Source organism: Vipera berus (genome assembly GCF_964194415.1).
Source record: "Vipera berus genome assembly, chromosome: Z".
NCBI lineage: Eukaryota > Metazoa > Chordata > Lepidosauria > Squamata > Viperidae > Vipera > Vipera berus.
The window spans coordinates 80,883,864-80,900,622 of NC_138205.1; the positions used below are offsets into that span (position 1 = coordinate 80,883,864).

Sequence of the window (16,759 nt, forward strand, 5' to 3'; positions counted from 1 at the left end):
ATATTCCCATGAGAAATCAGCGAGATTGGAAGATAACATAAAATACAAGAATCCCTGTACAAAATGCTCACTTTTTGCGCCGGTAAGATTGGACATGGAAGTCAGTATCACTAGCTTGGATTTACAAGTCAACCAGCATTGAAGTTAAAAGGTTTGCTGCTGCTTTTTTCCAAAAGAAAAGTTCAATGAATCCAACCAAAGGCTCTCTGATGAGTTGGATTCAAAATCAGATAGTTCTCATCTAACATGTAATAATTGGGATGTTGGTGAATATAGTGACGTATATTGGAGTATGATTTAGAGAAGTTAAAGCTCAGACTTTTCCACTCAACCTATATCATAAATGTACATATTATGGGAATTATTAAAGAGAGGGTTTTATGTATGCTATCTTGACCTCCTGCAGGTAATGTGAGCTATAAATCAAATAAAGAAAGAAATAACCATTACTAGGTAAGTGGATACACAGTTAAATGGTCAGAACTGATTAAGTGAGTTTATGATAAATATACAATCTCTAAAGCTCTTTCTTCGTTTCTTCATAACATTTTTGCTAATCTTGGGAAACTCTATCTTCCTCAAATTTATTTAATGTAGTTTTTAGCATAGTTTTCCACCTTTCTCTATTTCCATGACTTATTTTTTGCAATGCTTGTGAAATTCTACCTTCCTTATATTTGTTTAATAGAGTTTTTATCCCACATTTCCACTCAGATCATGGATTACTGCAAGTGAGTTCCAGAAAATAAAATGTAAACAATAAAATGTTTTTTTTAAAAAAAAATAAGAAAAATGCTAATGGTCAAAAGCAACAGGCCCAAAAATAGCCAAACTAAAATCAGGCCAAAGACTTCTGACATCCAGCCCACACTTGACAGAATATGGATTTTAAAAAAACCACATAGATATCTTGGAGTAAAAAGTTCTACACATACTGAATACTCAGACCAGTAGTTCTTTTCCCATAGCCTATCAGTTGCATTTTACAATAGATGGGACAAACCTATGCCAAGAAATTGTCACTGCTGTTCTCATTAGGCAGGCAAGAGACTACCCAGGGCCTGAATATTTAGGACTTTAAAGGAGAGGACCAACTCTTCCAGATAAATCCAGCAGACAATATGCAGGTAATCCTCACTTAACAGCTGCCTTGTTAGGAATTATTACAAGTTATAGAATAGAGGTACTGAAAAAGTAACTTTATGACCGGTCCTCGCACCTATGACTATTACAGCATCCCTGCAGACATAAGATTGAGATTTGAGTGCTTCAGAAATGGCAGATGTTATACCCATTATAAAGTCATGTGATCACTATTTGTGTGCTTCACAGATGGATTCTGACAAGCAGAGTCAATGGAGAAGTCAGAATTAAAATAGCAAATCATAGTCACGTGATGTCTTGTTTAATGACCATGTTGCTTACTGAAGGAGATGCTGATCCCAATTGTGGCTGTTAAGTGAGGACTACTTTGTAGTTCAAACTTGGAAAAAAAACACCTCAAGACTCGTTTTTATATTGCACCAAGTTCAAAGGAATGTGAGTAATCCCTGTGTTGGACAATTGTTTATACTGTATTAATAATAGAAATGATGTCAGCTGCATTTTATTTAAAAAGAAATGAATTTGTACCTTGCCCCCATATCACTGAAAAATCAGGAGTGCTCACCTTTGGTCCCACACGGCCTCCTTTTCCTATAGCACCAGATTCGCCTGTGATTCCTGCATTACCCTCCAATCAGAAGCACATATTGAAAGTTAGTTTTTAAAGAAAATGGAATTCCAGACTTTTATGGCACAGAATTAATGGCATTTTTTTTCAAGTACACAGCTAATGGACCTACTGCCACAGATACTACTGGCAGCCAAAATAGTTTTTGTGTTTTTTCTGTAATCGTATCCAAGTTTAAGCAATGTCTGCTAAATCACTATGCAGAGAGACACAGACATCCTATTTGCTCTACAGATGAAACTGAAGTCATTTGTTTCTTTTTTTAAAATGCCAATCCATGTCTCATGAAACAATCCAGGCCCACAAGTTATCTTTGGGGGAACTCACTTATCCAAAGGAATGAAACTTCAGGGAGAGAGGGATTTTTCCCAGAGGAAAAAAATATATAATAGAATTGATAAGACTGAAGTTCTAAGGAGAGAAAGATAAAGGAATGATGGTAGTAGTTGGATGCATTCTTTCATTAATCAAAATCTTTCTATGTCTCCACACATTTATATGTACAGCAATCATGATTTAAATCTGAAATTTGATGAAGGCTTAATTCTCTTGCAATTTATGTGAATTGTGTAATGGTGCCAATATGTGAAATACATTATTTGTGACAGTTGATCCGATTTGTAGAATAATATCATTGTGGAGATAATATAGTTTGATTAAATGACATCATTGCAATGACATGGAGAATAACAGATGCCCCTGTTTTCCTCAATCAGTTTATTAAAGCAAGATTCACTATACAAGAATGACAAAATTATTATGAATTGTTATTCTGTTGCTGAGGACCTGTACCAGAGACAAATTCTTTCTAGGTCTAATCACATATATAACAACACAGACATACAAAGAGATAAACACACATAAACAATATTTAGTTTACCAAAAGTACGGTAATTTCCACTTTACCTGATGGCCAGGTATACCATGAGGTCCTATGGGTCCAGGTATTCCTCGTAGCCCTAAAACACCCTAGTGAGGAATAAAGAGAAAAATTAGATTCAATATTAGTGAAAATCCATGGACCTCAACTCCCACGGCTTGAAGTTGAGAATTGAAGTCCATACATCTTCACATCACAAAGATTGAGAAATCATCTCACAGGATTCTCGTAGGGAAAATAGGAGGAGGAAGGCATATTGAATATGTTTGCCCCCTCAAGTTATTTGTAAAAATAATAAAGGTGAGGTATACATACATACATACATACATACTGCTGCACAATATAACTTAAATATTACCGTTTGTCCTTGTAGCCCAGCTTCCCCAGGATAGCCCTGGTTCCCTTCCTTTCCTAGTTCACCCTGTTAGATAAAAAATGAAAACATAAAAGAAATATGTATTTGTAAACCCAAATCCACTGATATTATTGTATTCTTGCCAAGTACTGACAATCACTGCTGCTAACCATATTAGTCACAATCCTAAAGGGAAGGAGACAAAACTACATGAGTATAGATACTTAAGCCACCTACTTGCCTCCGTTGCATCTTTCTTCAGTCCAATAACTTCCAATACCACTGGACTGGAAATGCTATGATTTATACACTACAGTAACCACCATGGCTGGGAATTATGAGAAATGCAGTACAATAACTGTGGATGGTACCAGATTGAAAAAAGTTGATGTAAGAAATTTAATAGGGTGTAGGATGCATTTTCTTATTAGCAATTTAGAAAAATATAAAGCCACAATTTTCTGTTTTTGCAAAATTAAAAAATAAAACAAATCTAATTTTGACATCAGTCATTCATATATACACATCTAAAGTTTCTGATATTTCACTTGAACATTTATAGAAAAAAGAGGGAGGGAGGGAGGGAGGGAGGGAGGAAGGGAGGAAGGAAGGAAGGAAGGAAGGAAGGAAGGAAGGAAGGAAGGAAGGAAGGAAGGAAGGAAGGAAGGAAGGAAAGTTTTTCACATGTTGATTCCTATCATTTAAATATTAATCAGTACATGTAGTCAACCTGGCTACATGTCCTGACTTTTACTTAAATGATAGGAAAATTGCCATAGCGCAAAACTTCCATATGTTGAAGCTGAGTCTGACTTAAACGCTCCTCTAGTTTTACAATAACATATTTCCTTTCACCATAATTGACTATGTACATATGAATGAAAATCATTGGGAATAACATTCCTTTCTTGGTCTAATGTTTACATTCTTCACATTAATATTGTTTTTAAAAATGGAAATCAAACCTATTATTTTCAGTTATACCTCATCTGCAACGTACCAAGCACAGATGCCTTTGATAATTCAGTTGAAATTTTAGAACAAAGACAATGTGAGCTATTCTAAGAAATAACTTAAGTTTAGCCATCTGAGGCAATATTTAATAAAGAAAGAGTCTAGATATAAATAAAAGAAAACCTAGCTATACAAATGATAAAATTTTAATGGAAAGATATTTTCCCATAACATTTTACTAAAGTGAAGGAAAAGAAATGTTTTATTAAAATGTCGAAGCCTACAGGGCCCTCTAGGGTTTTATAAGAACATTGCCAGTGAGTAGCTAGATTGTAAGGCAGACAAAAAGGAAATTATACTAAAGTCAACCCAGATCACAAGGTAAAGAAATGTTTGGTATGCAAGATTCCTTTATCCAACTACAATATTCATCTAATGGTCCTACTGGATTTCAGACGGAGCTTCACTGATGTTTTGTTACATGATTGGGTCAATGGAGCATCTGCAGGTCATGGTCAAGATTGTTCACAATAAAATCACTCAGATTTGCTCTCACGTAAACTCTAGCAATGAAGGAACAGTATTGTGATGTTATCTGGGGTGGTTTAAATCTATTAGTCCCAAAGATGTGAACACAGTCCTTGGATCTCAGATGCAGCCCCTTGTATTTTTGATCCATCTCCCTCCTTGTTTATTAAGAGGAAAATTGGATCCTTATGTGGTGGTAAATGCTTCTCTTGATCATTCCAGCTGCTTTGAAAGTGATGAGATTGCATCCATCCCCAAGAGAAGATAGCTGGATCCAGTCAATCTGGACAGTTTTAATCTGGTTTCCAACTATATTTTTCAAGAAGGTAGTTGAGAAGATAGTCAACATCCAGCTCTGGGGACATGGATTATCTTGACCCTTTTTAGTTGGATTCTTCAGTTTACTCTGTATCTTTTATTGGGCCAGTCTTTCTCCTTTAGCCTTATAATTTTAGTGGAGATTTCTATATGTAGCATTGTCTGCTACCACAAAAAATGTAAAATATAAATACAATAATGGGGTGTGATGGCTCAATGGTTAAAGACACTGAGTTTATCAGCTGGAAAGTTGACAACCTGGGTTCAAGACCCAAGCATTGCACAATGGAGTAAGCTCCCATTCCTGCCCTAGCAACTGCCCATCTAGCAGTTCAAAAGCATTAAAGTAGATAAATAGGTATCCCTTCAGTGGGAAGGTAAGAGTGTTCCATGTGCCTCCGCATATACTGTAGTCATGCTGGCCACATGAACATGCTAATATATTTGTAGAATGCTGGCTTCCTTGGCTAAGAAATGGAGATAACCCCTCCCTGGAGTTGGAAAAGACTGAACAGAGGAAACCTTAACTTCATCCTCTAAAAATACAGTGAATAAATAAATGTCTGAAAATGCAGCACATATGGCCAAATAATGGGATGGAAAATGGCATTAAATTTCACTATTTGAAGTATGAAGTATTTGCTATTTTTAAGTTGATAGTCAGCAAACATTCAGCAAAATGAAATACTGTCAAGTAAAATAAATTAATTAAAGTACCGAATAAACTCAAGGAAGGAACATTGTAAGGGCAGGAGAATTACTGGCAAAATACAGACATGAAAGTGAAGTAGGTGTTAAACTTTGTAATCAAATAACTAAAAAATATTATTAAGAAAAAAATATTTAAAAGAATGCCTAAATTAAGATCTGGACAGGTTGTACATCATGATTTTTTTTAAGTTTAATTATTGGCAGTTCAAGATTTGATCATAATGATAAGAAAGTCAACACCTTTTCCAAGAACAATTAGAAATATCATTAATTTTATGAATGTCAGTTTTCATTTAAATTGTTAATTCCGCATATCAGGATTGATTCAGCACTGGAATAAGTCTGTAAAAGCATTGATTAGTATTCATGAAATTCAATGTTAAATGAGAGAGAGAAGAAAACTCAGACTGTTCTCAGTAAAGCAGTAATGTGTGAATACAATGGTTACTAACCATTAAACCAGGAGGACCTCTTTGCCCAGTAAAACCCTAAAAGAGGGAAGAAAAAGCAGTTATAGTATCTCATACTGAAGCAAGTTATAAAACTACAGGAAATCCTTGATTTACAACCACAGTTGGGACTGGAATTTCTGTTGCTAAGCAAGGCAGTCATTAAGTGAGTTGCATCCAATTTATGACATTTTTAATTGTGGCTGTTAAGCAAATCAACACAGCTGATAAGTGTATAACCTGCTAGTTAAGTGAATCAGGGTTTCTCCACTGACTGCTTGTCAGAAGTCAGCTAGGAAAGTGACAGACAGGAATCATGTGACCAAGGAATGCCGCAACCATTACAAACTGCTTGCGAGTTGCCAAGTGCCTGAATTTTGATCATATGACCAAGCAGGGGCAGGGGGGAAGGGCTTGTGTGATGCAGATAAAAAATGAGCAAGTCTTTGTCCATGCCATTTTGATATTTTTGACATCTCCTATAGCCCTCTTTGTAACTATAGACCCCTTTCCTTCTTTTTTACAATGATGTACCTGTCATAGGCTAAAGCATCTTAAAACGGAAAGAGAAAAATATAATGCGGTGATAAAGAGGAAAAGACCAGGCTTGTATAGAAAAGGATTTAATAAGCTTAAGAGGCTTTTTTCTATTTGCCTAGGGCTGTAGTTCCCAAACTGTGTGCCACATCATTCAAGAGCATTGCAACAAACTCACAGAGGTGTCATAGAGCAAAACACAGCAATGTTTGACATCCATGAGACACCAGGTGAATTGCAAGCTGTGGTATACCATAAAAAAAATAAATTACTGAGATACTAGGGGCTCCATAAACTTTTGGCAACTTGTGACTTTACTTTGGTCTATGTTGTATTAACTATAGCTAATTTTAGAATATTTTAAAGAGAGATTACATTTGAGAAAGGGACAGGACTGTTGTGACTATTTGTTTTCTTTGCATACTAGTCTTACATTAGCACCAGTCTCGCCTGCTTCTCCTGGTTCTCCATCATCCCCTGGTTCTCCCTGCAAAGGAGAGCAAGATTATTTAAAATACATTTATTTTTTAGGTACCATAATATATTGGTGATGAATTCTGACCTGTGATTGAAGCAAATGTTCACAATATGGCCTGACTTTCTAAGCTTCCTCGTTACAACTGTGAGTGTATGTATGTGTGACTTGCAAACACATTTGCTGTGTAAACATGCGTGTATAAATCTGATTCAGTCTGAAAAAGCCAAGTAACAGACACTTGCAAATTCAGTTCATGCTGCCAATGGTATCTTGATTCCGTTTGGCTTCAACTAACTCTGGAAAGCTGCCAAAATCCAGAGGAAAACAATGAAACATAGTGCACCTCCGACAATCAGGCCTTAGTTAAGATGGAGCCACTAGACCAGGGGTCAGCAACCCACAGGTCCGGAGCCACATGCGGCTCTTTCATCCCTCCACTGTGGCTCCCAGTCCTCCGCCACCTAAAGAAAAAGTTTAATCAATCAATTCCAACTTCTCACGGGGGAAAAAAAGATCTCATGAAGTTGGAATTGGTTGATTGAACTTTTTTTTAGTCCCACAAACAAAAGATGTTTGTGGGCAGTCCAACAAACAAAAGAAGTTTGTGGGACTGCCCACAAGCTTCTTTTGTTTGTAAGACTGCACACGGCAACAGAGGAAGTGATGGAGGACCATGTCAGAGCTGGAAAGAAAGTGCCACATGGGTCCAATAAGGGCGGGTGGTTTTCTGCCAAGCATCTTGTATGAAGCCGGGGAAATGGGCTGGGTGGGGGGAGCTGCCAATTCCTCTGCCATGAGGCTTGTCAAATTCCCCCCAGTGGCCATGATCCCCCCCAGCCAGCCAGCCACCATCGCCCAACCTACCCCTCACCTGGCCAGCTGGCTGGCAAAAAGCCTCACCACTCTCCTCCTTGTTCTCCTCCCCACTCTGCTCCATCCAAGTTGAAGAAAGTGGAGACGCAGCAGCGGGATTGCTCTCAATAAGACAGGTGCATACGAGCGAGCAGCGCACCCGGCTCTTATTGAGAGTAATCTCTTTGCTGCACCTCCACTTTCTTCAACTTGGATGGAGCCGAGGAGCCACTGGGGGCTTCTTGAGTCGGAAGGATGAGCTTTGCTGCTGGGCCATGCCTGGGTTATGCCCTGCCGCTGCCTCCCAAACTCCTGGGAGTTTGCTGCTGGGAAAAGCCGCAGTGGCAGGGCGCTCCACACAGGGGAGGTAGGAGGGAAAAGTGGCAGCAGGGCATGTTCCACATGGGGGAGGAAAGAGGGAAAAGTGGCAGCAGAAGGGCGCTTTGCATGGGGGAGGTAGGAGGGAAAAGTGGCAGCAGCAGGGCACTCCGTGCAGGGGAGATAGGAGGGAAAAGCGGTGGCAGGGCACGCTCTACATGGGGGAGGTAGGAGGGAAAAGCGGCAGCAGGGCATGCTCCACATGGGAGAGGTAGGAGGGAAAAGTGGCAGCAGAAGGGTGCTTTGCATGGGGGAGGTAGAAGAGAAAAGTGGCAGCAGCAGGGCACTCCGTGCAGGGGAGATAGGAGGTAAAAGTGGTGGCAGGGCATGCTCTACATGGGGGAGGTAGGAGGGAAAAGGGGCAGCAGGGCATGCTCCACATGGGGGAGGTAGGAGGGAAAAGGGGCAGCAGCAGGCACTCCGTGCAGGGGAGATAGGAGGGAAAAGTGGTGGCAGGGCATGCTCTACATGAGGGAGGTAGGAGGGAAAAGCGGCAGCAGGGCATGCTCCGCATGGGAGAGGTAGGAGGGAAAAGTGGCAGCAGAAGGGCGCTTTGCATTGGGGAGGTAGAAGGAAAAAGTGGCAGCAGCAGGGCACTCTGTGCAGGGGAGATAAGAGGTAAAAGTGGTGGCAGGGCATGCTCTACATGGGGGAGGTAGGAGGGAAAAGCGGCAGCAGGGCATGCTCCGCATGGGAGAGGTAGGAGGGAAAAGTGGCAGCAGAAGGGCGCTTTGCATTGGGGAGGTAGAAGGAAAAAGTGGCAGCAGCAGGGCACTCTGTGCAGGGGAGATAAGAGGTAAAAGTGGTGGCAGGGCATGCTCTACATGGGGGAGGTAGGAGGGAAAAGCGGCAGCAGGGCATGCTCCACATGGGGGAGGTAGGAGGGAAAAGAGGCAGCAGCAGAGCACTCCGTGCAGGGGAGATAGGAGGGAAAAGCAGTGGCAGGGCACACTCCACATGGGGGAGATAGGAGGGAAAAGCGGCAGCAGGGCACTCTGTGCAGGGGAAGTAGGAGGGAAAAGTGGTGGCAGGGTGTGGTCCATGTGGGGGAGATAGGAAAGAAAAGCAGTGGCAGCAGGGCGCTCTGCATGGGGGAGTTAGGAGGGAGAACTGGTGGCAGGGCGCACTCCACACGAGGGACATAGAGGAAGAAACAGCAGTGGCAGGGTGCTCTACACAGGAGAGGAGGTAAGCAGCAGCAGCAGTGGAGTGCTGGGGGGGGGGAAGCAGCAGCGTTTTGTGGCTTCCAGTATTTTCTTTTCTGTGGGAAAGGTGTCCAAATGGCTCTCTGAGTGTTTAAGGTTGCCGACCCATGCACTAGACAGTCATTGAGTGGCTCTCTCTTTTTATTTTTGATACCTGTGATACACCTGAATCTCAAAATGAATTTTAATCAGCACTAATAAATGAATAGATAACATACTGATTCAGTATCATAAGACAACAAGATGCAGACTAGTCAAAATATGCAACATTATGTTTAGAAATAGCTATGTATGCTCTTAATGATTTGTAGATGATTGGATACCTGCTGCCCCATATTTCCTTTTTTACCCGGAAGACCAAGTTCATTGTTGTCAGATCCAAGAAACCCCTGAAAAGAACAAAAAAGCTCTTAAGTAGCTTCACAGACTTCTGCTTTTTCTGCAGCTGAAAAAAATGAGTCAGTGTAATAGAAGCTTCATTCATCTTAGTATAAAATAGGTTTTCAGTCAAAAGCAACAGAGGCAATCAATGTGGCCGGCAAGAAAATCTTTCAATATAATCTGAATAGCTGGATTCATGACTGAATGTATAAATACCTTCATGTAAAACAATTTCTATTTCCCTACCCTTTAAAAAAATACAGCAACATTCTGAATTATTGAACCAAGTAATTTCTTGTGTTTTCAACAATGGACTGGGAGACATCATGTCTTATAGTAGTATATCTCTGCTGAATTGTATGTATCTATATATGTTTAAAAACTAAAACACAGATCACCAAGACTAAAAATTTATTTTTAAAAATTAGCTTTTGTCAGCAGCTGCTGACATCGTCAGAGTTCTAGCCAGGATTGAAAATCATGTTTTTATAATCTCTGTAACGTCAATTGTTTGGCTAACGAGCATGTTACTGGGTCTATTTGGCTCATGCCCTCCTGAAATCTATATATGTATATACAAGAAATGATATGCATTAGCTCCTCCTGAATAGGAAGTTTACATAGGGCACTCTTTTGAACTTGAATCTTGGTTGAATCAAAAGGTTTTCAAAGTTTTTATGTACACTTTGGCATTTCTATTGATCCTATGAGGCTTGATAAGTTCTTATTCCTGATTTGTACCTTGACTCTGATTCTATGTTCAGCTCTTTGCATGAACGACAAAGGAAGCTTTTACCAGGTTATGAAAGCAGTGACACATTGTAAACTCCTCTCCTTTTATTGATGTATGCAATGTCATGGTGCATGTATAGAAGGGGCAGAACTTGAATTGAAACACTGCAATATTAGTTCAATTTGTTAAGCAATTGATAACTGTTGCTGGGAAGCTTCAAGGCCTCTTGTATTCCTTATTTGTATTTATTGTTATATGGTTTGTGGTTCTTCAGCATTAAATTAGATTAGAACTGAAAAATTTACAACACTTCCAGGGCTGCACAGTGTAGATTTTTATTTTTATTAGATTAGAATAGATAGCAACCTAGATGAGCAATCTGCCACAAAGTTATATAAAGCTTTCTTCAATGCTATTTCCAGTTTTTCAATTATGATCAGTTCCAACTTACAAAAACTTCCTACTTAAAGAAAAAACAAAAAACTTTCCAAAGAACTTTATGGCACCAGAATCAATTTTACAAAGCAGTTACAAAAGTTTTCATGTAAGCATGGAACAGAACAATACAGTAAGTCTTTGCCAAACTGTGTACTATATGGATAATATCATAGCTTTCCTGAGAAAAGCATTCAATTATGCAGAAGGGAGGAAGGAAGGAAGGAAGGAAGGAAGGAAGGAAGGAAGGAAGGAAGGAAGGAAGGAAGGAAGGAAGGAAGGAAGAAAGAAAGAAAGAAAGAAAGAAAGAAAGAAAGAAAGAAAGAAAGAAAGAAAGAAAGAAAGAAAGAAAGAAAGAAAGAAAGAAAGAAAGCTTTTGAAGTTGCAATGAGGGGATTTAGACAACCAAGACAAATGGCCCCATTGCTCTTAAATGCTTGCTTCTCTGCAGCTTTGAGACTCAGCAACTGGAAGAGGCCTCCAGACATGTGCAAAACATGGTGGTGCCTCTTCCAGCTACTGCAAGAAAAGACTGAAAAGAGTGCAGTTCCAGAAAGGAAGAAATATCAAGTTAAGAAAAACCAGTCATATCACAAATATCTGTGTAACGATATCAGCAACAATAACAACATGGGTTTGCCATGGGTTTTTTCCCCAACTCCCCAGCCAAAGTTACATTCTTTGGTATTCCATAGTACTCTCCTGTTCAAGCACTAATGAGGTCCAGTAGTGCTTAACTTTGTAGCCCAAACAGCCAGCCCCCCCCCTCTCTCTCTCTCTCATGCAAAAAATAATTCTAAAATTGTTATTTCTAATTATTGTCATTCCATTCCATTTGCTTTTTAAAACCAAAACAATAGCTGTTCTTAACTTACATTGTCTCCTCTTGCTCCAGGCTGTCCAGGCTGACCTGGTTCTCCTCTAGGGCCTTCTCTACCCTTTGGCCATGAAGAGAAGAAAGGAGAGTTCACTTAGGGTTCATCCGCCTATCATCCCAGTCATTGTTTGGTGCTCTGTAATCATGTTCACAGTAGTAAAGTGGAAAGGAAGTGGCTTAAAGTCATTTAACTCTAAGCTGGGTTATAGCATTTGTGTCTGATGCCCCTTGAGGTAGATCAATGGGCATTAATCAGTCTCTCTGTGTAGATAATGCATTTATTTATCATATAATCATTAATTCACATGACTGCAAAAAGTTTGAAGCTTGCTGACAACACTATATAGCAGTTTTCCCCTTTTTCAGATGCATTGACACTATACATGTAGGAGAATCACCAGCAAGAAATTTTGGGAGTTGTGATCTCAAGAGATCTGGACAGTGACAAATTAGGGAAAGCTGCAAGAAATTATAGTGCCCCCTGCCCATAATTGCTTTCAACATAGAATTTGGTTTACCCTTCGTCCTGAATGTCCCTTCTGTCCATGTGATCCAGGAACTCCTTGTTCTCCCTAGACCCCAAAAGAAAAGGACAGTAATTCAATAACCTTATGAAACATGTTTCTTAAAAGATCTAGATTAGAGATGATCTCCAATCTTTCAGGAGACATCTGGAAAGCCTTTGTGACTCTAATCCTTTTTAAAGTCGCTTTTACAAAGTATTCATTAGATTGTAACATTTAAACAGATGATCGGTTTTGTGACTTAATTCAGTTCTGCATTTATTCAGAAGCTATATGCATCTTTAAATCATCTACATAAAAATGGGATCATCAAATTGTGCTGCTGGCCTAGAAACCAGGAAACTGAGTTCTAATCCTGTCTTAAGTATGAAAGCCACTAGGGTGACTTTGGGCCAGTAACATTCTCACAATCCAACCCATGTCACAAGGTTGTTTTTATGGGGAAAATAGGAGAAGAAAGGAATACTATGTATGTTCACTTCCTTGAGTTATTTATAAAACACACATATACACACACTATATGTATGTATGTAAGCACATATGTATGTATATGGAGGATAAAAATATATTGAATAAATACCTCCTGTCCATCAATACCATCAATCCCAGAATTACCAGGTTCACCCTGTTGGAGGAAATATAAGTATGAAATTCTTTGTTATTTTTGCAGCATCAAATAAGAAGTCTTCCATGCATGACACATTCTTTTTTCTCCCTTCCTCTGAATATAGCTTAGGTAAAGGTAAAGGTTCCCCTGCACATGCGTGCTAGTCGTTTCCGACTCTAGGGGCCGGTGCTCATCTCCGTTTCAAAGCCGAACCGCCAGCGCTTGTCCGAGGACATCTCCGTGGTCATGTGGCCAGCATGACTAGACGCCAAAGGCGCATGGAACGCTGTTACCTTCCCACCGTAGTGGTCCCTATTTTTCTACTTGCATTTTTACATGCTTTCGAACTGCTAGGTTGGCAAAAGCTGGGACGAGTAACAGGCACTCACTCTGTTACACGGCACTCAGGATTCGACCCGCCAAACTGCCGACCTTCTGATCGACAAGCTCAGCGTCCTAACCCACTGAGCCACCGCGTCCCTTATGAATATAGCTTATGTATCCTCAAAGGCCTGATAAACCAGCACTAACATATATATATATAATGATACAACTAAATAGTTCTGATGAGGTTCTGCTAACCTAATAATAATAACCATCGGCACTGACAAATTCATTATCAGTCAATTGAAAAATGGAGCTTTACTTGGAACAATTTACATCCTGAGACAATATACGTAACACCATCAATCATCAATATCTGCCTATCCCAGATCCTTGGGGAGGACTTGATAAGCAGGCAAAAATGCCATATCCAGTCTGAATATCTGGCTGATTGTGTGATGAATCATAAATAATAATATACTGATAAAGAAAAAAATAAAAGCCCTACTCAAATTAACTCACTTTCACTTAATAATTCTGGGCCATTTTGAGAGCATGTCTGGACCTTCATGGTCCCATGACTTCATCACTGTATTTGAAAGCTTTGTTCTCCCATTCTCTCCTAGACTAGTCTTTCAAGAGTAATGTAGCTGCGTGATTCTTTATCTCCCACTCATATGAACAATTTCATATGACATATAATATGAAAGACATGAAAGGGAAAGAGATGTTATAATCAAGTACCTTCCTTCCCCCCCCCCCCGCCTCTTCACATGCAAGAGAGAAAGACATTTTGTTTCTTAGGACTTGAGGTGGAAGTGTAATTTTGTTTGTTCCTTGTTCTCAACATTGCAAGCTCAGCAGAAGTGGGGGGGGGAATAAAACTTTCCCCTGTCCAGTCCTATTCAACTCTAGGAAATGTTTCTTAGTCAAGAGAGCCAGCATTGTCTTTGGCCGGCAGGTCTATATGCCAAGGTGTTGTTACCTTCCCACCCAAGAGATATCTTTATCTGTTTGTATTTGCATGCTTTTGAACTGCTAGATAGGCAGGAGGCAGCCAAGAAATTAAAAGATGCTTGCTCCTGAGGAGGAAAGCTATGGCAAATCTAGACAGCATACTAAAAAGCAGAGACATCACCCTGCCAACAAAAATGTGTATAGTCAAGGCCATGGTTTTCCCAGTTGCAATGTATGGCTGTGAAAGTTGGACCATAAGAAAGGCTGAGCGGCAAAGAATTGAGGCCTTTGAACTATGGTGCTGGAGAAGACTCCTGCAAGTCCCTTGGACTACAAGGCATTCAAACCGGTCAGTCCTAGAGGAGATCAACCCTGACTGCTCTTTAGAAGGCCAGATCCTGAAGTTGAAACTCAGATACTTTGGCCACCTAATGAGAAGGAAGGACTCACTGGAGAATTCTGGGAAAGCCTAATGCTGGGAAAGATTGAGGGCAATAGAAGAAGGAGATGACAGAGAATGAGGTGGCTGGATGGAGTCACTGAAGCAGTAGGCGTGAGCTTAAATGGATTCCAGAAGATGGTAGAGGACAGGAAGGCCTGGAGGAACGCTGTCCATGGGGTTGTGATGGGTCGGACATGACTTTGCAACTAACAACAACAAGGCAAGAACAGGAGCTCACGCCATCAAATGATACTTGGTTCTCAAACTGCTAACTTTCCAGTGATAAGCCCAGCATCTTAACTGCTAGGCCACCACACCCCATACAGCAGAAGTGAAAAGAATGACAAACCATCTTTATCCTGATTTTGAAAGATGATGAGATAAAAATAATGAAGGTGGAGGTGGAGGTGGAGGTGCCCTTATTCAGTCCCTTAGGCTGCAAAAAGTCCATATCTACCAACTACAAGATAGTAATAATAATCAAAATAAATCTTCCAGTCGTATCTGTTGAACAAAGCATTTTATTACTCTATTTTAAAAATTTGCCTACCTTTTTTCCTCTATATCCTCTTACTCCCTGAAATGTAGAAGAAACCAGGTGTTACACAGAAGAAATTCAGAAGTCCTGAAACAGATTGCCAAATACAGAGTATTTTTCTGAACTAGAAATACTAGACAATCAGAAATGCAAATTAGCATTCAGGTAGTGGGGATTAGTAGATTTTTTTTTCTATACTGCCTTACAGTATAGTGATACTTCAAATGCTCATTCCCAGCAATTGTTCACCTCACATTAGGAACTCGGCAGCTTCTTTCTCATTTTTTTATTGTTCAGAGAAGCATAGAAAACAATGCATTTCTTACCACCCATAAGATTCCTACTGACTTTTAATCTGAAGTTCTTATGTGCAAAAGTGCTTTGCCCTCCCCCATTTATTGTGTTCAAAGCCCTATGAACAAGGATATTATATACCAAGCACATTTGTTGGGTGAAAAAAAACACACACCCTTCAACTCTTATTTTAACAGGAGCCAGCAACTCTAGCTGGCAAATTAGAGCAGTTGAGCCATGTGCAAACTTCCGTATCTTGTCATATTCTGTTTGTTATTGCTGCTACTGCTGGTGTTCAATCTTTCTTTTTTGAGAGATTATTTTTCTCATCTTCTCAGGGACACCTTCCTTTTGGTAAATACAAAATATAATTTACTGGATAAAAATGCACACCTTATAACATGGGAGAACTCAGAGTGTGTGTCAGGACCCACCCCAAACCACGTCTTAGGAAGACAAAATTCTTGGAGTCAAATCTATTCCAAAAAGAATCTTTACTATGACATGCTTGGTTGTAGGAAACGAGACAGGACTTAATATTATTCCACGAAGTAAACCCTTATAAAGAGTTCCCGGTTTAACCCCCCTTAACCCCATTTGTTCAGTCCCCCATCCTTTATCTCGTATCATCCCTCTCGTGGGAAAAAGGAACGTAGGACCCTTCATGTTTATTGCTCTCTTCCGTGACACAAGCCAGATGCTAGCCCCCCCTTTTGTTTCCCCAGTTCAAAAGGCTTCTCCTTTCCTTTGAAATGCCTAATACCGGTTCAATACACATCTATTCTCTTCTCTTTGGGAGATGGCAGAATCCATGGAATAATGTTTGAAACATTCCATTTATGAATATGATATAAATGGATTCTGACAGTGTGGTCAAATTGTTTCAAAGGCAGCCACAAAAATGCAATTCAACTTACACTTGTCTTTTTTTTATGTACATCACATAAGCAGAATATCAAACACATCACTGTGGCCACCATTTGGATTTTTTTGAAGGATAACTTACAGACACCCATGCATTCTCATTTCTTGAAGTGGAAGAGAACTATGAAATCATTTTTCAAAATGAAATGAGCACACACTGGAACCACACCAAGATGGTAAGAAATGAAATAATATGAAGTGTAATGTCACAAGAACACCTAAAGTGATCCCTTTGGGAAATGGTTTCAAGACTTGCCTTGGGACCTCTAGCCCCAGAGCATCCAACTTCTCCTTGCGTTCCATCAGAACCCATCAGACCACGATTTCCCTAAAGCAAAATAAAAAA

General features: G+C 39.8%; 1 protein-coding gene across 1 annotated transcript in view; it reads right to left on the reverse strand.

The window, feature by feature from the left end:
- LOC308679011 (collagen alpha-4(VI) chain-like) overlaps positions 1–16,759 on the reverse strand; it is a gene marked incomplete at its 5' end in the record, with an annotated part of 89,595 nt that overhangs the window by 30,716 nt on the left and 42,120 nt on the right. Inside the window, 10 exons of the mRNA XM_081346247.1 lie at positions 1,633–1,732; positions 2,639–2,701; positions 2,971–3,033; positions 5,931–5,966; positions 6,898–6,951; positions 9,701–9,766; positions 11,802–11,864; positions 12,322–12,375; positions 12,908–12,952; positions 16,670–16,741. Coding sequence (XP_081202373.1) covers positions 1,633–1,732; positions 2,639–2,701; positions 2,971–3,033; positions 5,931–5,966; positions 6,898–6,951; positions 9,701–9,766; positions 11,802–11,864; positions 12,322–12,375; positions 12,908–12,952; positions 16,670–16,741 — 616 coding nt within the window. The remainder of the gene's footprint in view (positions 1–1,632; positions 1,733–2,638; positions 2,702–2,970; positions 3,034–5,930; positions 5,967–6,897; positions 6,952–9,700; positions 9,767–11,801; positions 11,865–12,321; positions 12,376–12,907; positions 12,953–16,669; positions 16,742–16,759) is intronic.